General features: G+C 44.8%; 3 protein-coding genes across 3 annotated transcripts; all 3 read right to left on the bottom strand.

Moving 5' to 3' along the window:
• Window positions 1-228: 228 nt before the first annotated feature.
• On the bottom strand, window positions 229-3032 carry LOC124653926 (protein EARLY HEADING DATE 2-like). The gene is made up of 3 exons (XM_047192986.1): window positions 2621-3032; window positions 2091-2511; window positions 229-1207 (listed from the first exon to the last, which is right to left on the bottom strand). Exons 1-3 carry the CDS (start codon window positions 2826-2828, stop codon window positions 613-615), a joined length of 1224 nt encoding a protein of 407 aa, XP_047048942.1. The 5' UTR covers window positions 2829-3032; the 3' UTR covers window positions 229-612.
• Window positions 3033-15815: 12783 nt separating this feature from the next.
• LOC124654359 (heat stress transcription factor A-2c-like) lies at window positions 15816-18371 on the bottom strand. The gene is made up of 2 exons (XM_047193369.1): window positions 18105-18371; window positions 15816-16810 (listed from the first exon to the last, which is right to left on the bottom strand). Exons 1-2 carry the CDS (start codon window positions 18369-18371, stop codon window positions 16040-16042), a joined length of 1038 nt encoding a protein of 345 aa, XP_047049325.1. The 3' UTR covers window positions 15816-16039.
• Window positions 18372-22413: 4042 nt separating this feature from the next.
• LOC124658454 (UDP-glycosyltransferase 91D2-like) lies at window positions 22414-23757 on the bottom strand. Its single transcript, XM_047196783.1, has one exon. The coding sequence runs from the start codon at window positions 23755-23757 to the stop codon at window positions 22414-22416; it is 1344 nt and encodes a 447-aa protein (XP_047052739.1).
• Window positions 23758-24110: the final 353 nt, after the last annotated feature.

Raw genomic sequence — 24110 nt, 5'->3', positions numbered from 1 at the left:
ATCCCGAACTTATAAACCCTAATCAACCACTCTGCCTCTGTCTCCGCTCCCACACCAACTTTGGCTAAATTCCTCTCACAAACTAGCAAGGACGCATAATTTCTGCCATAGAACGGCATGCAATCATCGAGTCTTGAAAGATCACTGAATTACATCTGAGACTACTAAAGCCGCACATGCATAAATTAAGAAAGAGAAACATAACTCTTTTGTTTTGTCACGAGGTTGAGAGTTCACACACTACATCCCTAGGGAATAATTATGGTCGCTCAACCAATGCATTGGAGATTTTTGTAGTGCAACATGCTTTCTCGTAGCACGACCGGTCAGATTGCCGTTTCTTGTGTGTGACCTCTGTGGCTCGATCTGTCCCTAACCGGCAATATGAGTTGCATAAGAGGATCCATAAAAAAATATGGTTTTCCTAAGACAAACAGGGTACAATATCTCAAAATGCTCCATCTTCCAAGAAAAGTAGATTCATTCAAAAAAAAAGTTCCAGAAGATGCTAATGGTAAGCAACAAGAAGATATTTTAAGAAACAACCAGGAAATTTCGGTGTCAACAGTCAAGTCTTGGATGCATGGTTCGGTCGACTTCTTGATTGGTTTGCTAGAAGTTGTGGCTCCACGTCTCGTTCACTGGCGGCAGCCTGCCGAAGTACTGCCTGGTCATGTCGGTGGAGCAGCAGGCGGCGGTGGCGATGGAGCGTCCCTGGTATGCAGTGGCACACAGTGGCAGCTGCAGCTCCTCCACCTCCCCGGCATCGTCGATGCCAAGGAAGTCCCTGGTGAGGCGGCGTCCGCCGGCGTGCATAGTCATCGAACCTTCTTGGCTGAGCCGGTAGCTGACCGTGTCGGTGGCGATGGTCGAGACACTGTCGGTGATACCGGAGTTCATAGGGAGCTCCTCAAGGTATGGCAGGGGTTGGAACGGAGGGAACAGCTGGTGATGTTGAGGTTCTTGGGAGAGAAACATAAGGGGGTTAGGGCTTTGAGGCGGAGGTGGACTGGAGAAAGGAAGGAAGAGTGGTGAACTGTTGCTGGTCGTGATTAGATTGTTGTTGTTGCTGGTGTCGCTGCTGCCGCTATTGTTGTTGCAGGTGGTGGTACTGATGGTGATGCTGTTGTTTGCAGCTGCGAGAAGCCTTGCACTCTCTTCAGCTAGGGCATCACAGAAGGCCCTGTGGGTCAGCAGACTGTCTTTCCTGCATGGATATGCATGGAGCTGCATGTTAATCATATGTATGACCAGAGGAAATAATCAAATTGGAGTACCATGTGGATCCATGTACTGCATGAATATGTATGCATGTAAAAGTGGAATTGAACTTTGGTGAGCAAAAGTTCCTGCCATATGAGTGTATGCATGTATGTGAGAGAGAATTATCATTCAAGTCAAAGATTCGCATGCAGATCATAGCTGGAGATGCAAATTCCATGATGCATTCCTGGCGTGTTCAGTTCATATGCAAACTACTGTGCATCTTCAACAGTTCCTCTAACAGGTCCCCACCATGCACCATTTGTATCTAATGCTTGAAATTGCACAAATTAATTTCATTTGATAGTGTGCAGGCTGTGCGTGCCAGGAAATATGGAACTATGAAAACGATCCTACTGCGGAGACAGGTCACCTACAAATACCAGTGTTTCATCAATGCCTCTTGGTGACATACCATATATAGCTTGGACATGGCCTCATGCATTGCATGCACAGCCAAAAGAGTTAAGTGCTAGCTGAGCGTTCAAAATAATTTTTCTGGTCTTTGACCAGGACATAATCGACTGTGGTTTTCAAGAAAAAAGGGAGTTTCAATGCTGCACTTGTGCAAGTATGAAAATGTAATCAACTAATCATGCATGCACACATCAAATGTAAAAACTTACAGATGATATGCAGTGATGATGAATTAACGATGATTTCACACATCAAAACGTCAATTAGGTTCTACACGCAGTGATCTCCTTAATTTTCACGCCTCATGAAATCACCAACTACTGTTGGTGTTGGGTAAGTCGAGAAATCAGATCAAAGTACAGAGATGCAAAGGACGATAGAGCCCACAGCCACATCATGTTTATGTATACCTTGAGAAGAGTATGCCGCAGTCGCATCGGTACTCGCGGGTGCCGCAGTTCTTGACGTGTGCCTTCCAGTCGGAGTGCACGGCGTAGCACTTGCCGCACCGCTCGCACTTCCACCGCTTCTCGCCGTGCTTCCTGGAGAAGTGCTTCTTGATCCCGGTGAGGTCGCCGAGCGCCCTTGCCGGGTCGTGGTGGACACAGGTGGGCTCGGGGCAGACGTAGACGCGCTTCCGTGGCGCGTCGCCGGGCCTGCTGGGCAGCGGCGCCAGGCTACGCTGCCGGAGCTTCCAGGGGAGGTTGTGGCCACGGCGGTGCAGCTGCAGGTTCTGGTCCCTCTGGAAGCCCTTGTTGCAGATCTCGCACACGAAGCGGTTCGTCGCCACCAGCGTCCGCGGCGACAGCGCGATCACCTCCGAGCCAGGGTCTTCCGTTCCATTCGACCACACAAACACCAAAGAACAGATTGATTAGCTACCTAGCTGATCTTGATGCAAGAAACAGTGATTTCGACCAGGGCGCAGTTGATGATCTACCTGGGTTTCCTGGCTGGCTCCTCTTCCTCTTGGCCCTGGCAGGCTCCTCCAGCAGCAGCGGCGGCGGCCTGGGTAGCAGGGTCGTCGTCGTCGTCGCTGCCGGCGGAAAGAGAGGGCTCAGCAGGACATGGTTGCTGACGGCTACGTCTCCACCGTGGGAGTTGGATCCGGTGGCCTCCTGGTAAGAAGAGAGATCACAGAGCAGCATCTTCACTCGCTCTCTTCCTCGATCTTTCGCCTTCCCTTGTCTCTCGCTCTAGGTGGACTGGATGTGTGGGCTGGAGTCTACCAGGCACTGATACTGCCAAGCTACTGTGTGTGATGGCAGGCAGGCAAGGTGGGAGTGGGGTGAATACGACGAGAGAGGAAGAAGCAATCGGATAGCAGGAAAAGGCGTCAGAGAGGACGATGTGGTGCCTTGCCTTCTGCAGGCTACAGTTGCCGCAGCCAGCCAGAATAAGAAGGGCGTGGCGCAGGCCAAACCTCCGTGCCCCTCCCCCTCGCCGGCCCGCCTAAAAAGCACCCTGCCTTGCTTTACCATAGTGGTCGCATGCATCAAGATTAACATCATGCATTTACAATTAACCAGATATTTATCACATTGTGGAGACAGTTCAAAACCAGAAACAATATTGACATTTGCTCCTTCTCTACATTTCCCTTTGTGTACTAAACTGCTTGTTACAAATTCAATTCATGACCATAAAAAGATCTGCCATGCGTACACTAAAATCATAAGCGCCACAAAACATTTTTTTTTTCTTTTCAAAACGAGATTTACCCCATTTTCATTACTGCATAACAGAGATACAAAGTCTTCAAACAACAAAGCACACACGCAGAAATTGGGGACAGGAAAGAGGCCACCCTTGCATCGCCAGAAAACCCGCTGACAAGTGTTCGCCATCGAACACCCACTATGGGGCAAAAACCTAGTGACACTCAAGCATACACTTTCAAAAGTTCAGATAAACAAAAACACACAGTTGTCTAAGACACTACACTACGGGAAAAAAAGGCCATTGCCGTCCAGCCAATCTTTGTCGTGAGCCGCTGCACGGCAAAGACATCTTTGCCGTGCGTAGCAACAAGTACGCACGGCAAAGACTACCTGCACGGCAAAATATGAGAGCAGCGCACGACAAAGAATATCCACACGGCAAAGTCAGCAGTGACGCACGGCAACGATCCTGCGCACGGCAAAGACCAACTAAAGCGCACGGCAAAGAAACTACGACGGCAAAGAACCTACAAGCCGCACGACAAAGATTCGTTGCACGACAATGACTCTGGACGGTGCCGTGCCGCTGCCTTTGCCGTGAGGGCAGCCTAGTTGCGCGGCAAAGGCCCTTTGTTGTGCATTCCTCTCTTTGCCGTGCGCCAACAAACATTTTATTTGTTTTTCTTTCTATTTATTTCATCTAATACTTATATTTCTTTTGTTAATTAGTTTTTCTTTTTGATGACTATTTATTAGACAATGTGCAATACAAAATTACTCTCCATGTTCATCCCCCCACATATATCAGGGTTTCAGAGCAATCGGCTCTTCGGAAAATCTGCTAAGTGTTATCGCCCAAATGTTAGGAAGGTCACAACGGGGAGCTACTTTTGCACCATTACACCTTGCACCACACTTTCACACATATCATATGTCCACATGCAAGATTTGGTGGGATTTCGGTGCTCCGGCGGTCGTTCTCCCCCTCCTCCCCCAAAACAGCGGTATGCATGCCCCAGCGGGTCTACCCCCCTAGATTTCTCCGTGCGAGGGTGCACCAATGTAATTTTTCATTCTTTTAGGTTTTTTTAGGACATATACACATGGAGAACCAAGATTGGGACCCTTTGGCACATATACCCCGCAACTAGAGCCATTATCACACGATCGAGGGTGTGCCTGATCTACTGGTTAGGGTTAGGTGTAGGGTTAGGGCTAGTGTTTAGGGGGTAGGGCTAGGGTTTAGGTTCAAGGTAAGGATTTATGGTTAGGTATAGGTTTAGGGTTTAGGGTTAGGGTTAGGGTTTATAATGCATGGTTTTGCATCTCCGGTGTCAGCACGTGTAGTTAATGGTTTATGATGCAAAGTGCCGCACGGCAATGGGCTTTTTTCCCGTAGTGAGACAAACATCGACTATTACACAAGGTGCCACATCATGATCATTGAATTGCCAGAGGTACTTGAGCGGCATCAACATTTCCCTAGAAGACTCTAGCACTAGTAGGGAAAAGCCTACTAGTCACGTGTCATTTTTAGCTACCAGTCGCGACCCCGACCCGCTAGTGGTAAGGCCCTACTAGTTGCGTGTGTACCCGGCACATGACTAGTATGGCAGGTACTAGTCCCGTGCACACTCGGCTCACTGCCAATAATGTATTAGTCGCGTGCGCTTGTCTAGTCTCCTGCTAGTAAGTTTTTTCCAATTAAAAAAAAGCCAGGACCAGTGCCCAGCTATCGACGTGATTTTACGCAAAACCACCATAAAAATAAAACAAAGCAATTGAGTCCTCCTTGTGGCGTTGACGAGAGGAGATGGACAGTAGCAGGCATTGGCGGTGGCAGAGCAACGCGTTGGAGCAGGTTGTCAGCGGAGGCGAAGTAGGGTGTTGGAGCTGGTTGTCGGCGGAGGCGGAGCAGGGCTACAGAGGCGGAGCCGGGCATCAGAGGTGGGCGGCGGAGCAGGGCGGCGGAGCAAGGCGTCGAAGGTGGTCGCCGTCGTTGCAGAGGAGGCAGTCGCCATCGCCAGAGAGGAGGTGGTAATCAATGGGGAGAAGGTGGAGAAGTGGAAAAGGAGGAGGAGAGAAGGTGGAGAAGTGGAAAAGAGGAGGGAGGGAGGGAGAAGGTGGAGAAGGATAATAGGAGGATGGGATAAAGTGGAGAAGGGGAAGAGGAGGAGGGGATAAGGTGGAGAAGGGCTAGAGGACGAGGGGGAAGTTTGAAATGATAGAGAGGGGATTTTGTTTGAAAATTTTCAGATTTGAAATTTTTTACCTCGAAATCTAAAAGCTGGAAAAACTCTGTTTTTCTTTTCATTTTTTTGAATTCTAAAAAATAAATAAACGACCATAGAAGATTGAAATCGGCTGAAAATTTATGCAACCAAAAAAGCCGTTTTACCGAAACATGATGTCATTTTAAATAATATATCAAAATTCATGTTTATTAATTTTACTTAAAACTAGATTATAACACATGACCATCTCGAAGGATTTTATTTTTTTAAATTTTCTAACATTTGTTTTCAAAACTGAAAAGGCGATACCGATCCATAGGGGATGCAAATCCTGGGAACTAGTAGTAGGGTTCTGAAAATAGGGCACCCTACTACTAAGCTGATTAGTAGTAGCGTGTCAAAATAGGGCACGCTGCCAATACTTTTGCTCACCCGCATCCATCAGCCCTATATATTGGAAGCGTGCAAGAAAAGTGACACGCGGCTAGGGGTGTAAACGGATAGGATAATTTTCGCACCGAAACCGGCGCCGAACCCGTTTAAAGGTATCCATATCCGATTTCAAAGAATTCGGCGGATAAGGATATACGATTTCGAAGTGGTGCTCCGGATACGGTGTAGGATATGGTATAGCATATAGCATGCGGATATGGATTATCCGAAATTTAATTAGGATAATCCGAAGGTTTTAAACTGGATAATCTGATTTTTTATTCAAAAGTCAAGGCCAATCTTGAAAGGTTAGTAGTTATTGAGTTACCAAATTTTATTTGGCGAGCATGTTTAGCTCTAAGTTTCTATCAGTGCTTGAGTTTTAGCGCATTATGTCTCTTTTTTCTTAACTACACAAGATTAAAATTTTAAATCTCACTTAAAGATTTTCAAGAACTATAACTATCTAGCGATGAGATCATAAATCCGACTATTTTTATTTCCCATCCGAGTCGTCTCCATTTCCGATTCGAATCCGCAGTCCAAAATATCCGCATTCAAATCCGAAACCGATCAATATCCATTCCGATCCGAATACGAGAAATATATATGGTAAACGATATGGTACAAGAAAAATCCGATCCGATCTGCTCCGTTTACACCCCTACACGCGGCAGTATGTGCATAGCAGTCGCGTGCCTCAATGCATGGGAGCTCGCTGCGGGTACGTTCGGGACTAGAGTGCATCAATGGCCCACATACTAATATCGTGCGCCTAATCTCCGCTGCGCTACCAATACGTGCATACTAGTCACGTGAGCATTTTTGGCTCGCGACTACTAATACCAATCGCGTGCGTTTAGACTCGTACACTGCCCTTGAGCGTTCCTCTATAGCGTTTTCCGTACTAGTGTAGCCATCATTATTGCATTGTTAATCAGCTATTTCGCTCCCACTTAGATCATGGGAGCATCCTCCTCAACATACAAGCCTTCCCAATACTTCAAAAACGATCCAACATTGGGTAAACAGACGAACTAGAAAATCAATTATTAGATGTCAAGCTCCAACTGATAACATCTGGCTCTGGATTCATAGCAAGTTGAGCAACTGAGGCTTTCATAGAATTCCATTGGTACAAAATCTCAGGAGACATGCATCTTCTGCAACGACTATTGAAGTTAGAATTAACAATATGAAAGAAAGTGACCTCCTGGGCCAAATATCAAATAACCGAGGACACCTAACACAAAGAGCCATATCGACCAACCAGAGATCCAACCAAAACCTAACAAGGTCTCTTTTTGCAAAATCATCTCCCTTCCTTCAAAATAAATATCCTTAACTTTCATCAAAACTTTCCAGCAAGAAGAATCATTGACTCTGGTTTTCAAGGAAGCCACCGATTTATTCTTCAGATACTTTTGTTTCACAATCCTTTGCCAAAACCCAACTTGGGCCCCCAACTTCCACCACCACTTAGTAAGGAGACTAATGTTTTACTTTCTAAGATCCTTAATCCCAAGACCCCCTTTGCATTTAGATCTACAAACTCTCTTCCATTTAACCATATGTTAACCTTTTTTCTTTTTTCTTTCCAACCCAAAAGAATTTCATTCTATGTTTATCCAACTTTCCACAAAGATTTTGTTTAATAGAAACATACCCAAAAGACAAGAGTCAAGAAGAGTTCATCTAGCTCGAGAATAAGAAGAATCACAAATCCAAGCATCCATTTTTTAAAATCAAATTTGCATCCAGGAAATCCGAGTCAATATTTTTCAAGTTTGAGAAAGTCCGCTGGAACCCCTAAGTATTTGAAAGGAACCCTAAGTATTCTACTTGACAGTTGAACAAATTAGATTATAAGGCCACAATATTATTGTCCCCACCAATAACAACAATATCACTTTTTATGTAATTTATCTTTAAGACTGACATCATTTCTAACATATATAACAACATCTTGAGGTTAATAGATTGCTCGGGGTCATGATTGATACAAAAATTAGTATCATCATCATATTGTAAAACAACAAAACCCCTATCAATTAAATCAGAGGAAAAGCGAGTGATAAGATTGTTTTCTTGAGCTTTTAAAACCATTTTAGTAAGACATTCCACTACCATGTTAAAAAAGGTAGGGGAGGAAGGATCTCCTTATCTCACCCCTTTTCACTCTAAAAATAAGGACCTACAACATTGTTAAACTTCAAAATAATAATAGCATTATGCTTAATGTTTTTGAACCAAGAGCACCATTGTTCAAACAAACCTCTATCTATATGACACTCAATCAAGAAGTTTCAATTAGTCTTACCAAAAGCCTTTTTAAAGTTTATCTTAAAAATGACTCCAACATGCTTCTTCACATGAGCATGATGCATCAATTCATATAAAGACAACACTCCATTCATAATATTTCTCCCTTTAATAAATGCATTTTGATATGTGCTAAACAACTTGTTAGCATACCGTTCCAATCTCCAAAATAAAGTTTTGGTAATGAACTTATAAATGCACCTTAACAAATTATTAGGTCGAAATAGTTAGATTTTTTTAACTTCACGAGATTTAGGTAGTAGAGTAATAATGCCATAGTTTAACCTTTGCACGTTTAGGTTACCAACATGAAAGCAAGAGAAAAATATATAATACATGTTACACTACCTCCCAACAATGAATGTGGATAAATATCAATGGGTATATTATGAGGGCCAAGATCCTTATATACCTCCATAGAGAAAAGCGCATCCTTAACCTCTTTTTCAAAAAGGGGCTAACCAAGTCAATATTGTCATCATTACTAAGTTTCTCTTCAGGTTCCCACAAATTATGATCAAGTTGAAACAAATTACCAGGAGTAGACCCAAAAAGATTCTTATAATAATCAGTGGCATGTTTGACTAAGTTGTCCGTTTTTCAATAATGGATCCATTATCCAGTAGGGAATGCACTAAGTTTTTTTCCTTTTCCTTCCATAAGCAATTCTATGGAAGTAAGTGGTATTTTGATCTCCATCTAAAAGCTACCTACCATGGGCCCTTTGACAGATATTTTCTTCCTCAGCATAAAGATTATTCAGAACAACTTGAATATTAACTATATACATTAACTCTCAGGTGATCTTCCTTTTTTTGTTACCAAACTGATTTGTACCCCAACCCTTATAGTGTTTTCTTAAATCTCTTTTTCATCAAAAAAAATCTTTAGTTTGACATCAAAATATCCATAGGGCCCATACTTTCCATAGGGTTTCCCAAATTTTCTTAACCATAGGAATAAAATAAGGTTTTTCAGCCAAGATAGATCAAACTTAAACTCTATTTTTTTGGTGCCCACAGAAGATTCACTAGAGTTAACAAGTAATAGATTATGATCAGACTGATCTTTAACCACCTTTGTAATAGTTAACAAAGGGACAAGATCTTTCTAGTCACTTGACATAAAAAAATCTATCAAAAAAATTTGAAAGTAGGATTTACTTTGATTGGTTGACTAGGTATAAATGCCTTCCTTCATGAAAATTTCTCTAAGACCTAGAAATGAATAACAGTCTTGAAAATCTTAAAAGAATGAGGAAGCACATTTGGTTTATTCTTTTTAAAACATGTCTTAAAATATTGAAATCTCCACCTACAATATAGTTGAGATCCACACAGATACAAAACATAGCAAGTTCAACCAGGAAATCGTCTTTTAGATCTTCATGAGCCGGTCCATACACACAAATAAAATCACATCTACAACCTTTCAACTTATCCCCCAAATATAACAAAATAATATACCCCCATATCTTAACCGTTTGTACCTCCAAGAATTGATATTTAACTCCACATAGGATACCTCAAGATTTTGCAACAGAAGGCACCCATTTCCAAAAGAAAGCAATACCAGGATCAATTCTTCTAAAAAGAATCATAATCCTTTTTCATAGTTTCTTGAAGAGCAATAAAATCCAAATTATAACCATTCATAAATCACATAAACATGTTGACATACCTCTTTTTCCCACACTCCTACAATTCCAAATTCCTACAAACATTTACATTTCACAGGTGGGTTTCTTTTTCTATCATTCCCGCCAGGAAAATAAAAGAGCCAGGGCAGAAGTGGTAGCAGCCCCTTGACTTCTTGTCAAGGGTCTAGAAGCAGAAACAAATCCACTTTTTTGTTAGATTTCTTCTTATTTTTACTAGATTGAACAATAGTAAAAGGGTCCAACATAGGATTTTCATCATGCCCCTCAAGACTGAAGGGATTAGTTATGTCATCGTCATGTCCAACAACTAGTTTGCAACCATTTTTTGACTTAGGTTACTCCTAGAATTCTCCATCTCTCTTATGAGGTCAATAATTCAAAATTATCACAGGGGATACAAATCCCCATTAAACTAGCTCTTAACATAATTTATTTATTGGACACACATAAAAGAAAATTTCAGAAGTAGACTTACTGGAAAGATTGCCAGTACCTTCCAAATTCCTCTTCTTAGACAAGGTAGTTTCCTTCTCCATGTCCTTATCCAATTTGACAGGATAATTCTGAAGATTGAATCTGGCCTCTTCCATAGTTGTTGCCACCTCCTTTTCCTCCATTTCTGCATCATTACCATTGTGCACCAAAGATGGTTCCTTAGGGGACTTAACTCTATAAGTAGGATATCCATACATAAGTGAAGGGTCTTCGTATCACTTCAGCCATAGTATACTATCTTTGCCACTCTTTCTCACATAAAATACAGGTTTATAAGAAATAACTGACTTCCACAAATTTTCCAACACCCACTACTTCTTTTGAAACCATGGGAGTTTTAGGACTTCAAACAATTTCCACGTCACTCAAGACAACATTTTTACGGTCACAAATTTGTTAACAGCAACATGAAGAGATACAATATCATACTCTGCATCCATAGAATACTCAGAATTCCCAGTTCTTTTATCCTGACCATCGGGTTTCTTTTCAAGTTCCTCTTCTTTATCTTCCCCACCCTTCAAACTTTCCTACCTTTGCCTAGCCATCATATTAATTAGGATATCCTCATTATTATCACCTTCAGTTTCCTCCTCCTTATCATCATTTTCATGAACAACATCAAAGATGTTACATTAACTCTTTCCATAACCCGAATTTTGGTTGTTACCGGTGTGTCCCTTAGGGGATGGAGCATTTGGTGAGGTATTATTAGTTGCATTAATCAGAGAAGAGCTTGCATTAGGTGTTCCTCTAGTCACCACAGTCTACAACTCATAATATAACATATGTAGATAGTCACCAAGGACTCCTTTAGCTTCACTAGGAAAATTTTCAATGTCCCTACAACCTAACAAAAATCTGCAGTAGTGAGGTCGGTGAAGAGTTTCTTGATCCACTTCAAGAGTAACACCCACCGGGGAAGTAGGGAACTCACATAAGCCACATTTTTCATCACATCCTTTGTCACTAGGGACATTTCTAACTCTCACCCAAGATTTGTTGAGAATCCCTTTAGCTCCAATAGAAGCTGACCAATGAGATAAGCTCATAGTAGCATCACACACCCTTGTTCCACACGTTTGCCAAAGTAGAAAGCCCTCTCTACCTCTTTAGGATTAGGAAACCTCATAGTAAAACGGTTCCTGTTATATGTCTAGTTGTGAACCTCAAACCCAAACTCATGAACTCAGTAAACTCTTGCTCAAGATCTCTTTTAGGAGGGTTACCAACAACCGAAAAAATAACAATGCTAGAGGTCCTAGTAGAAGCACCCTGAAAAAAATAAGAAACCAAAACCATGAGTTTGAAACTCACACATGGATGCAGTGCACTCCGAAGGTAAAACAGCTTGAGAATTTTGTCTCACATGTACCGATTTCTTTCATATATCACAACGAAAGGTAAGACACTTTGTCGTAACATGTTCCACGCCATTACAATTTAAACAAGAAGTTTGTTTATCACCTTGATTAGGAGATCCTGGACCACCACCTTGCTAACGGCCCTGAGGAGCCCCACCTTGTTTATTCCCCAAGGATGCAACATTCATCTGAGCTTACACAACAACTTGTTTCTCTCTTGCCGCAGCTGCTTCCCACCGCGCATTTTAGTCAGATTCGGTAATCCTCAGATACCTCCCACCACCATCACCACTACGACCATTGCCGCCAAACCGACCTCCACCTCTGTTCCTCATTGAAGTCAGTGGGCTAGACAGTGGTATAGGATAAGGTGAACTAGGATGAGATGGAATAACTTGTGCAAATGATCTAGTATGAACCTCAACTTTCCCTTTACATAGCGAACTCATAGGAGAAGGTTTGTCTCTTACACGAGGAACCCTAGATCTAGACTAGGAGTGAACGAAGAAAGAATTTAGATTTGTTTTAGGTCGGGGTCGGAACATATACATGTGTCCGAGGAAGGGCCACGTCCCTGAAAATGTGGGGTCCGCTATGCAGCCACCAACATCTCACCAACCCGTGGAGACAAAGAGTTGTTTAGATACTTGGTTGTCACCGTCCCAGCTCTAGTCACTCTGTCCCCATCCTTTGTTCCAACCGTATTGGCGCCACCAGAGACTCGAGTCGTCGGATCCTTGCAGAATGCCCCACGGAGCCTGAATCACCTCCCCACCACGAAGATAACGTGAATCCAACATAGAGTCAAATTCATTGAAGCGAAAGTGACCAGGATGCTGCTTTGACACAACCAAGTAGGTGACGCTCCAACTCGGCACCGGTCAGGTGGAGGTGGCAACTCCGATGACATCTTCGAGATTCTTACCTTCCTTCGCCAGATCCTTAACTCCCCTTGTTGTAATATCATGCAATATTGAACGAACACCACGATCCATCCCCCCATCCGCCACCGAGAGGTATCGATCCACATCATGAAGAGGGTAAGTCGTGACTACGGTGGTGGGATCACCACCACCCCATCCAGCCTTGCTTGAAGCCTTCGTGCTAGGGCCTGCAACCGCATCACATCCTCCTAGATGCAGGCCCTCTACACCGTCTCTGAATCCGGTGATAGGACCCTCTCCGATCTCCGCCTCGAATGTCGCTAGCATCCGCTCGCTCGACAACCTCTCTCTCTCTCTCTCTCTCTCTCTCTCTCTCTCTCTCTCTCTCTCTCTCTCTCTCTCCCTCTCTCTCTCTCTCTCTCTCTCTCTCTCTCTCTCTCTCTCTCTCTCTCTCTCTCTCTCTCTCTCTCTCTCTCTCTCTCTCTCTCTCTCTCTCTCTCTCTCTCTCTCTCTCTCTCTCTCTCTCTCTCTCTCTCTCTCTCTCTCTCTCTCTCTCCCTCTCTCTCCCTCTTCCTCTCCCTCTCCCCCTCCCCCTCGCCCTCCCCCTGTCCCTCCCTCTCCCTCTCCCTCTCTCTCTCTCCCTCCCTCCCTCCCTCTCTCTCTCTCCCTCTCTCTCTCCTCCGTAGGTAGACAAGCCCTCAAGATGAGGATCCGGCGTCGCCAGCGAGAAGATAGAACTCCTCCTCCAAGGTGGCTGCTGCACTTCTGTTTAATCTATTCTCAGCAAGAGCATCTGTAACACCTGCACTGTAGTCAATACTCATACTCAGTACAAGACTAGGAAAAGATGAGGTAAACAAAAGGTGCAGAGAGCATGCACACCTCACCCTACAAATAAAGCAAAAGCAACAATGCATCCACTCATTGGTTTTGTTCTTTAATTTTGGTATTTTACTCACACATTTCTTTTTTGCCTTGAGTTTAGAGGATCCGGTTCCGTGTGACTGATGTTTAAAGACTACTTTCTGTTTACTTGCAGGTAGGAGTATACTGTGCGTAGGTGTTAGAGTTAGAAAGCCTGTCTGTAGTATGAAAAGTCAGATAAGGCATCCATTGTTGTCTCTACTCTTGCTGGCTTTTCTTTTCTCTGCAGGCTAGATGTGTCATCACAAACTTAACTAAGATTTATTTCTGAATGTCTTTTTGTATTAATATTTCTTTTTAACGGTTCTGGAGGTGGATCTGGTCTTTATTAATTCCTTGCTTGTTGATTTAATCTTTGCCTTCTTTGGTATCAACTTTTTCTTATTCCGTCCATGCTTTTATGGTCATATAGGTGGGCAAAGAACAGGGAGGGTGTCTGATAGCCCCCACCGAGGATAATTTCGGGCCCCTTTTCCTAATTCTCTTTGGCTCTCTGGACTGCTGGTTGGTTGGATCTGATGCAGATGAACTGAACACTGGCTATTTCTGTTCAACTTTTCCTCTTTTGTACATGTGTGTGTGTGTGTGTGTGTGTGTGTGTGTGTGTGTGTGTGTGTGTGTGTGTGTGTGTGTGTGTGTGTGTGTGTGTGTGTGTGTGTGAATAAAGTAAATCACATTGCAATGTGGTGTGATAAGCTTGCAGATTTTTATCCACCCACACTCCCATCAATACCTTGTGAGGAATCTGGAGTCTGCTGGGTTTACTCAGACGCTGCACTTGATCATGTCTCGAGTGCAGCAAGAGACAATCGACTTACAAAGAGACAGAGATTTGGTGCGCATGGACACCGGTGATATCTTTATTTTAAAAATTGAAAATAATATTTCTAAATTTTTAAAAATTCTGAAAAAATCATAATGTAGCCAGTAATGTATCTCACAAAATGAGCAAATTTTCAATTGGAAACAATGTGTAGTTTGCTCTACACAATAATAATAAAAGAGTAGATCTGAGCATAGTGATTTCAAACCTCTAAAAAAGACGACTTTGTTATTTTTGTGTAGCTCAAAATACAAAATATTAGAAATTGAGATTTTGCGCGTTAGTGGGATATATCATTAGCTACTTTTAGAATTAGTGCGTACTGCTGCTTGGTGCTTGGGATCCAAAATAACTTTCCGCTTATAAAGTCTGTAAATATAATTTTTTTTTTATTTTCTAGTATGTCGAGAGCACTGGTGCTTGAGAGCCAAAATGACTTTCCGCTTGTAAAGTCTTAAACATACCACTACTAGAAATTGAAAATAGCACTATGGCCGGATACCCTAGGCACAGAGGGGAGAACTCTAGGTAAAGTAGTCCCCCTAGGGTATATGGCACATCGGTCTAATACAATGCAAATTAGTGCGTACATCACTAACAGTGCCATCTACTATCCTCAAACAGTTGCAAATATATCCAGAGAGCAACTTGCAACAACTGCAGTAAACCACGAAACATAATGTACAACTTTCATCAAGCTGCATAATAAGAATCATAAATTTGCGCATGGCTCAGGAATGGCGAAAATGCCAGGCTTCACTGTGGAAGATATACAGGTTCAAGAATCATGAAAGTAATCAGTAAGTTCATCAAAATTGACCAGCAAAATGGCATTTGGTCTGAACTACGAAGAGGTTCCAGGATACACCACACAAGAGAACTGTCTAAACCCACAGCCAGAGACTAGAGACCAGACTTTCACAACAGAACTTGACTGAAATAGTGAGTATACAGAGACTTCTTCAACTGCTGCTGAATACCAGTTGACGACGATTGAATGCCTAGGTGGATTATCTTCTTCAGGTTAGTGAGTACGCTATAAGACATGGGTCTACATGAAGCGACATCTGCATCCAAGAAATCAAGCATTGTTATATTAGAACATTTTCTGACTGGCGTGACTTGGACCAAGTGATGACGCATGTGGGTACTTTCGGCAGAAGGCAGTTAGTCCTCAGCCTCTACCCTCTGCCCAGAGGTGTCAGCATGGTCCCAGCTCCAGCATGAACACCTGACGTAGCCAGCCATGTTGCTCACCAGTAAACTAAATCTGGTCAAGTACTGGCCATAAACAAGACTAATCAAGAAACAAAATAGGCATGATAGTTGTCAACCACGTTCGCAAAGATCCAACTACTACTAACTACTCTAACCCTCACTTCTGCAGATTTAAGCAGCACCATAGAATGTCACTGCATTATTACCAATGTTAACATGTTATCCATTACACTACCATATCTACGTCATTGAATACGAAATGTACCAGATTGTTCAAGATGGTCGGCAATAGTACTGAAGAAGCAACGTTTGTTGGTTAAGTAAATTATTGTCGACAAAACTCTACTGCGGGATAGTAGAACTCAGATACCCTAACTGCTGAGCCAGTTCATCGATATCCTGAGGTCTCCTTCCCTCCAACTCTGACAGCCTAGACCCGTCCCCAAAATCATCAGAAAACAGCTCTGCCCAAAATGCATTGTTGAGCTCCACCTGCCCATTAGCTTGATCCATCTTTTCCTCATCTATGTTACCCTTCCCAATCTCCTGAATGTTCTGATCATTGTTCAGACCAGGCATTCTAGGTTCACTGAGCTCAGTAAGGACACCCGAATCAAACAACTCCGAATCATGTTGCTTGCTATGACTTGTTACTCCAAGGCCATAGAATGGAACATTGTCTATGGGCCGCCTTCTTTTCTTCGAGATGGCATCCTCAAGCTCCTTCCTCTCATCCTGTTGTTGAACTAAATGTTGGAAGAACCATGGGTTACGCATTGCTCTTGCCAAGAACCCCATCATCTGGGCATGTTTCTGTTCAGCAGTTCTTAGCCTCTCTTCCATGGCTTGCACGTGATCCTTAATGGCCTGCTGCTCATGCCTTAGCTTCGCTACCTCTGTGATCAAGATGTTGTTATCACGTTTCAGTCTGTCAATCTCTTCCTCAATTCCAAACTGACCAACCCCCAGCCAAGACGTGATGGCCTGATGCTGTGATGGAGGCACCTTGGACGGCAGCTTCCTCCTCTTGATCATCTTCAGGAGATGTCTTTGACCCCTCACGAAACCTTCATTTGCAAACTCCCACCTGTCAGGATCAACCTTTCTGAAACCCTGCAGATTGCAAGAGGTAAGTAATGACCACCCACCTGTTAGGCCATTGACAGAACTTACAATAGTCACAAGACAACACGATTGATCAGCAATAGCTATGCTGTAACTTCTAGATTATAGCCTGATCATCAGTATTACTATATCATTTGAAGGTGATCAGTAGAGTCTTCTAGAACAAAACAATCTGGTTCCTGTACTTCATCCAGTATCTTGTCCATCTAGCTACAATAAGAAGTTTAAGGAATTCTGTCAGGATGATACAATTGTCCGGGAGAGTACATCTCCGTGCCTCACCGTCAGATGAAGCTCATCGGAGGAACCATTGCTTCAAGAATAAGCACATTCAAAAAGTTTTTCACATACATAATCAGTACAATGCCAAAAGTTTCAGAACTAAAATGTGGATCCTTACACCTATAACTCGTTTATTTTACACTTGGTTAAATTACCATCTAACATTATGCAAAGGCTGGTTATGATAAAACCCAGGTTTAACGAGTGTATGATGATCAAGCAAGTGATTAGTAGTTATGTGACATGTAAGCATAGATAGGAGGAAAGAGTTTCTCGGACTCATGGTAGGGTTCCGGTTCACAATATGCTTTCGAAATTCCGCTTTGAACCTGAACCTCATATCGTAACCAAGCCAGGTTGCGGTATGAGATGAGCAGGAGTCGATAGGAAATCAGGTAACCATAAATGTATGTAGTCGAAATTGAAGCCCTATTTCTGCTTTGTAAGTTGTGCTTGCCAATTCCAAGTCAAAAGGCATCAGCAAAATTGCAACAATTATACCTAGCTCAGCTCAGTGCACCTATTGTCATAGAAGACCATGCAAGTACACAGCAAAGCTGCGACAAGATTATCTGAACACCCGCTATATAAAGAACATAATGCTTCTCTGAAATATTGCCGAGTTACCAACACTATGAAAAATGAATGCCTATGTAGGAATCAGATGTCGTCTCAACACAAACAAGCCTTCAAAAGATCAACTAGAGCCATGATAAGAGAGAAAATTAGCAAGATTAATTAGCATGGGACCATGGGTCCCATCAACAAGAAATGTTTGCGACAAACTAATTGCACAACATGACAGAAGCCTGAGGAAATCTCGCCGATTTCCTCATGCTTCTCTTTCGAGGAGAAGCCTGAGGAAATCGGTGAGATTAATAAACAAAATGCGTTTGCGACGCGCACTCCACTGATCACCCACCAAATTTTACCATTAATTAGCAAAGCCGTAAGAAGAAGAAAACACTGGTTGATGCCTAGGGAGAGGGTGCTCACGTACGTAGGTGTGGAGCTGCCTGATGAAGCTGGAGAAGTTGTTGTGCTTGAAGAGTCGCGGGATCAGCACCTCGGTGAAGACGCGCGGATCCCACACCACGAAGCTGTCGCCGGCGCTGCTCCACGACACCACCTGATCCGTCGACGGGTCCTCCGCCAGGTCGTACGTCTTGGTGAGGAACGGCGGCGGGGCTGCCTCTATCGGCCGCGGCGCTCCGTCCTGCGGTTGCTCCAGGAGCTCCTTCGCAATGCTCCCCGCCACCGGGTCCATGACCCCCACCTATCCAATCCAACCAAGAATACCACACCAACAAATCAAACCAACGATATTAGGAAACTCGAATCGGAGCAGGAACACGAACACCAACCAACTCTACTCGCCACGAACTTTGCTTCGGCGAAAAGGTCGTCAGAGCAGCACCAGCGTCAACAAGGAAACGGGAGATTTTTCGGTAGTAAAAAAGACTTGGATGGTAATTTTGTGAGGTTGGGTCGGGCACTCGCGGAGAGTAGCTGCGGGAGTGTATATATGTATTCCCTCCATCTGCAAACAAATGATAATATCTATCTACGGAGTAGATTTTTTCAGGCATAGAGTGACTTAACTTTTTTTTAGACGTAGTGACTCATGTTTTTCTAGATATAAATGTATAAAGTATCTACGTATTAAAATACATCTAGAAACTAAGTAACTTTATAAAATAGGGAGTGACGTTTTGGCTCATGGAAGTATATGCTCCCTTTATTCTGAAATGCATCTTACACATATTTTGAAATGTCAAAAAAATTGAAACTAAAAGTTCACACGTACATCTTCACGTGATACGCGCCAACAAAGTTGTTTCATGAAAAATCGACTTGACGTGTGACGTGTGTAAAAAGACAAAATTTGGTGCTAAAAATAAGGCTTTTGACAAAACATTTTTTTCTCTTTTTTTACATAGACCACAAAAAATATTGTTTTTTTGTGAAACTTGATGGATGCACATAATATATATTATGAAGATGTACACGTAGAATTTTGTATCAAAATTTTTTAACAATTGGAAATATATTTTTGTGATAGAGGGAGCATACGCACCGGAGAGCCGAATTGAATTTCTTATACGTCTAGACACTAAGTAAGTTATTTTCGAATGGAGATTATATAATTGTAGATAAAATAATCTTATTTAAAGAAAGCATTCCGAGTTTACTATCGTGACACACTATAATATGGTGCATAATTACTATGTATCACTGCCGAACCACAAATTCATGCCGCTTCAAACAGTAAACCAGTGATATATCTGGACCAAGTTGGCTGAGGGTGCCCCACTTACCAGTGATGCACCATATTTTGGTGGGTCACACAGGTATCTCACGTGCGCCCTGGTAAGTGGGAACCAAAATCTCCCACCTCTAAATCGTCTTTTCTGTTAAAAAAAACTAAAAAATGATACAAACATAAAAAAATCCTTCGAGATATCAATATGTTATATAATATAGTTGTAAGGAAAAAAAGGAACATGAATTTTCATACATTTCGCAAAATATGCTATGTTTCGGTAAAATGGTTGTGGCTTTTGCATATATCTCCGACAAAAAGGTTTTTATATGAAAATGTATTTACGTCCGAGTTCAATGGCTTATGGTCGTTTACAATTTTTATATTCCTCAAAATCAAAAAGGTAATTAAAGTTTTCTAACATTTTAGATTTTGCTACATTTCTAAAATGGGCAAGATTTAGGATTGGCGCACCAAGATGTGGTGCGTCCCTGATAATAATTTTGAAATGGCCGGCCACCCCTTCTTCCCTTTCTCCACACATCTTGTATCCACATCTCTCCTTCTTCCTTCTCTCTCACACACACATGAAGCTCCTCTCCTCTCTGGCTCCTCCCTACTCTCTAGCGCCATCTTACCTTCTGTCCAGCGCCCCTCCTCCTCTCCTCCATCCTTTCCCCCGCCCCTCCTCTCCAGTGCCCGTCCCTCCTCTTCGGTGTCCTTCCCTATGGAGCATGACCTGGTGCACTACTGGTAATTGCTATCAGTGGCACGCTAGTAGTGGCGCATCATAGGTGTGCCACTAATGGCCAAAACAATTACACCATTGGTAGTTATTTTCCTAGTAGTGTTCACTCGGGATCGCGTAGCACACACCATGTAATGCGTCACCACACAGTTGCATGGAACAAATGCAGGCCGCCACGAAGGCACACACGTTGAAAGCAATTGACACGCAGAAACACAAGTCCGGTTCAACTAATGATCTTGTAAGATGGGCTAATGACCCGATAGCCCGAAAGGGGGCACGAAGGATCCTATGCAAACCGCCGGGTAGCCAGACACAAGGACTTCCATGGCCACATCTTAACATGACCCGGCATATACCGGACGAAGACCCTGCATGCGGCGAGAAGGCCCAAGTGACCCGGAAGGAGAAGAAGACCATATCATCTCGACAGCGGGAGGAAAATTAAATTATGCCCAATGCCACCACGTAGGGCAGGCTCCCATGTTAGAAGCGACACGAAACATGAACATAACTGACATGCGGGTCACATCGGCCAGGAGGCAATTGACCCGTTAAAGAGGGTGCTACCTTTCACAGAAGAGGTGTCACCATGACGGCCCACGCGCATACATCATTATCTCGCATAAATACACCGGCTTGCGCAACATCGGTTCGTATGTAGCACGCGGCTTGCAGGCACATAGAACGGATTGGACACCAACATGAGGGGCCCCACGTACACACGGCTCGCACGATGAACAACTTGCATGCAGTTCGGCTCACTCGCAGCTGGCGAAAATGCAGCTCGGGATGATCGAGGACATTCAATCCAGGGTTCATGATCTAAATAAATCACGGGCAGCTCAGAAAACCACAAATAGTATATAGTATATACTCATACCAATAAGATACCAATAAGTTGTAACTTTTTCTTCCAGAAAATCATCTCCAATGAACTCTATGGTTAAGCGTGCTTGCCTTGAGCAATTTGAATATGTGTGACCGGCCCGAAAGTTAATCCCAGGTGCACACGCGTGAGGATAATGTGCTAGCTTATGTAGCCAGTCTAGAGGTCCTAAAGAGCTGATAGGGGTAACATGCCCGACCCGGAGGGTATGGACGGAGTGTTACAACCGCCCCCTCTATAAAAAAGGGGGGAGGCAGGCCTAAACCTAGTTGCACCACCCCCACCGTCCCAAGCACCGTAGGCGGCCACCACCGCCACGTATCCGCTATCACCCCATCTCCTAGCACCGCCGCCCTTGCCGACACCGCTAGGAGCTCGACATCACCACATTTTCGTCATGGAATGTTGCCGAATCAATAAAAATGTCTATATCTAATCTAGCCGGTGATGGCTTAAGCCATTCAAGATCTTTATCAACACATTCCCGTTTTGTATGTGTGCTTGATCACTCGTTCGACACGGTGACACTTCTCTTGTACGTGTGGATAACGTGGAGTTGCCACATGGGGCATCACCACCACGCCCCCCCCCCCCCGCCGCCATCGCCCTCTCTCCTAGCGTCTTCTCCCTAGTCGACGTCGATGGGAGATCGTCGTCGACATTGCCACGTCTTCTTGACGGAGTGCTACCGGATCCCGAACACTGTCTAGATCTAATCTAGCTCGTGATAGGGGAAGCCCTTCCTGATCTTCATACACACTTTTCTGTTTTTCCATGTGCTTGATCACACGTTCGAAACGGTGACCCTTCTCATGTACGCGTGGATAACAAGGTGTTGCATGTGCGACACTTACAATAGGATAACACATCTTATCGCGGGACATGACCTAACTGCGGGAATCGACTCGTGTCTACCTCGACAACGTCATCGACAAACTCCGCAAAGTCATATAGTCATCGAGTGTATGAATCTGTTGCCTCCCTATCGCATATGATGAAGATGGGTCAACAATACGACGGTGACAGCGGCTTCTGGATCACGTGCATGCGACGCGTGCTTATGGTTTTCTAGATCGGATGTGTGCTTCCAGTTCACCATAAGGTGACTTAGTGACGCCTCCGGATCTAGCTTGTCCGGTGTTGTTGTGAGTCTAGGTCAAAAGCTCCTGATTACATGATCTCCTTATTGTCGACTTTGTAGGTGCCGTGTGGCGGCTTTTGGGTGTTTTTATGTGTACTTTTACAAGACATTTGTTGAATAAATTTGTAATAAGGGCCATATATATGATGCAGAGAAAAATGCATGATTCTGAAGCTTGTTCCAAGATCCCGTGATTAATTCCACTACTCTAAAAAACATGTGCTCCGACTACCTACTGCGTTCTCCCGGGTAGCCCCGACACGCCTCACTACTTGTAGCATCTGAGCTGCTGAATAAATCTGTCGATATACCTCTCATGGCACTCCGTGTCCGACACGATCTCTTGCAGCTTCTTGGCGTTGGCTGCAAACACTCTCCTGCCTTCTTCCTCAACCGCGACCGCCCGAATGGCCGCGGCGACGCCTTCTCGGTCAAACGACCCGTCGTTTTGGTTTCGCGGCACCTGCATCCCGACCTTCCTACGCGCCATCAGCCGCGCGTTCGGCTCCTGGTCACCCATGATGGGCAACATGACGAGAGGACGCCCGAAGAGGAGCCCCTCGACGGTGGAGTTCCAGCCGCAGTGCGTCAGGAACACGGCCACGGCGTCGTGCGCCAGTATCTCCAGCTGAGGAACCCACCCGTTCATCACGAGGCCATGGCCGCGTGTGCGCTCCTCGAACCCCGCGGGGAGGAGGACGGCATCGGAACCGAGGGGTGGCTTCCTCAGTGCCCAGAGGAAGCGCGTCCCGGCGAGCTCCAGCCCAAGGGCGAGCTCGTGCACCTCCTCGGGCCGCAGCGGCACCTCGCTTCCCAGCGCGACGTAGACGACTGACATGGCCGGCTGCGCGTCGAGCCATCGCACGGCGGTGCCGTCCTTCCCGCTGTCGCCGCGGCGGCCTCCGTCAGGCGACGGCGGCAGGAGGCCGAAGGGAACGACCGGCTTGCCGCCGAACGTCGACGCGAGAGGGACGCTCTCGGGCTCCCACTCGACGCAGCTCCGCATGGCCACGAGATCGCACCTCTCGAGCGTCGAGGAGACCCGCTCGGCGATGGACGTCGCCGGCACGCCCTGCACGGAGATGAGCTCCGTCTTCGCCGACTGGGATTCGGTGCGCCTGAACAGTCGGATGTCCAATGCGGCGACCACGGTGGCAGCGAGTAGGACAAGCAGCGCACACGGAACCTTGTGCTGGACTGCGGCGGCGGCGGCCCAGTGGTTGAAGTAGTCCACGACGATCCAGTCTGGCTTCTTTCTGCCGGGCTCGGCGCACAGCGACTCCAAGAACTCGGAGAAGGGCGCGGCGAGGCCGTCGGAGGCCTCGAGGTGGAGGTGGAACTTGCCCAAGGGGACGTCGTGGGTGGACTCGGCGCCGTCGGGGAGCCCCGCCACGCGCGGGAGCGGCAGCGCCACGAGACCGACGAACGGCGCCACGGTGGGACGCACGGGCGGGAGCCGCGCGATGTTCCGCGGCGTGGAGACAAGAGACACGCGGTGACCCCGCGATGCCAGGCGCTCGGCGAGGTCCAGGCAGGGGAGCAGGTGCCCGAAGGCGAGCCACGGGCAGATCACGATGTGCAGCTGGGACGAGGAGCCAGTCTCGTCGTCCATGGCGACACGACCGGCGCATCGAAGCTTAGCTTACCAAGATTGCCGGAATATAAGTGGATCCGCATCACCGTCCCTATGAATAGCCACCATGCATGATACACTTTTCTCTCTTCATTTACCTAGCTTAGCCATTTTTAGCTTTATCCTTAGCACCATCTGTTGACCATCTATTGGTGCATATAAGAAGTACGATAAATATTGTAGATGCTTAGTTTAACATTGAGCTATAAGGTTAGTGGTGGTGCTAAGTTTTGTACACATTCACTAAAGGAAATTTTCATGGGTACTCATAAAGACGATATAAATTACTTTAGCCTAATCTCTAAGTTTCAGAAATTTCAAGAGACGGAAGT

The sequence above is a fragment of the Lolium rigidum genome, chromosome 5, assembly GCF_022539505.1.
Source record: "Lolium rigidum isolate FL_2022 chromosome 5, APGP_CSIRO_Lrig_0.1, whole genome shotgun sequence".
Classification (NCBI taxonomy): domain Eukaryota; kingdom Viridiplantae; phylum Streptophyta; class Magnoliopsida; order Poales; family Poaceae; genus Lolium; species Lolium rigidum.
Note: the sequence above shows the minus strand (reverse complement) of the source record. Positions and strands in the feature narration are given on the sequence as shown.

What these genes read in the sequence shown, in the direction of transcription:
- LOC124654359 (XM_047193369.1), bottom strand. Translation starts at nt 18,371, where the DNA reads ATGGACCCGGTGGCGGGGAGCATTGCGAAGGAGCTCCTGGAGCAACCG. An exon ending in TCAGGCAGCTCCACACCTAC is followed by an intron (nt 16,811 to 18,104) that starts GTACGTGAGCAC and finishes TGCAATCTGCAG; the next exon opens with GGTTTCAGAAAGGTTGATCC.
- LOC124658454 (XM_047196783.1), bottom strand. Translation starts at nt 23,757, where the DNA reads ATGGACGACGAGACTGGCTCCTCGTCCCAGCTGCACATCGTGATCTGC.
- LOC124653926 (XM_047192986.1), bottom strand. Translation starts at nt 2,828, where the DNA reads ATGCTGCTCTGTGATCTCTCTTCTTACCAGGAGGCCACCGGATCCAAC. An exon ending in GAGCCAGCCAGGAAACCCAG is followed by an intron (nt 2,512 to 2,620) that starts GTAGATCATCAA and finishes ATGGAACGGAAG; the next exon opens with ACCCTGGCTCGGAGGTGATC. An exon ending in TGCGGCATACTCTTCTCAAG is followed by an intron (nt 1,208 to 2,090) that starts GTATACATAAAC and finishes ATATCCATGCAG; the next exon opens with GAAAGACAGTCTGCTGACCC.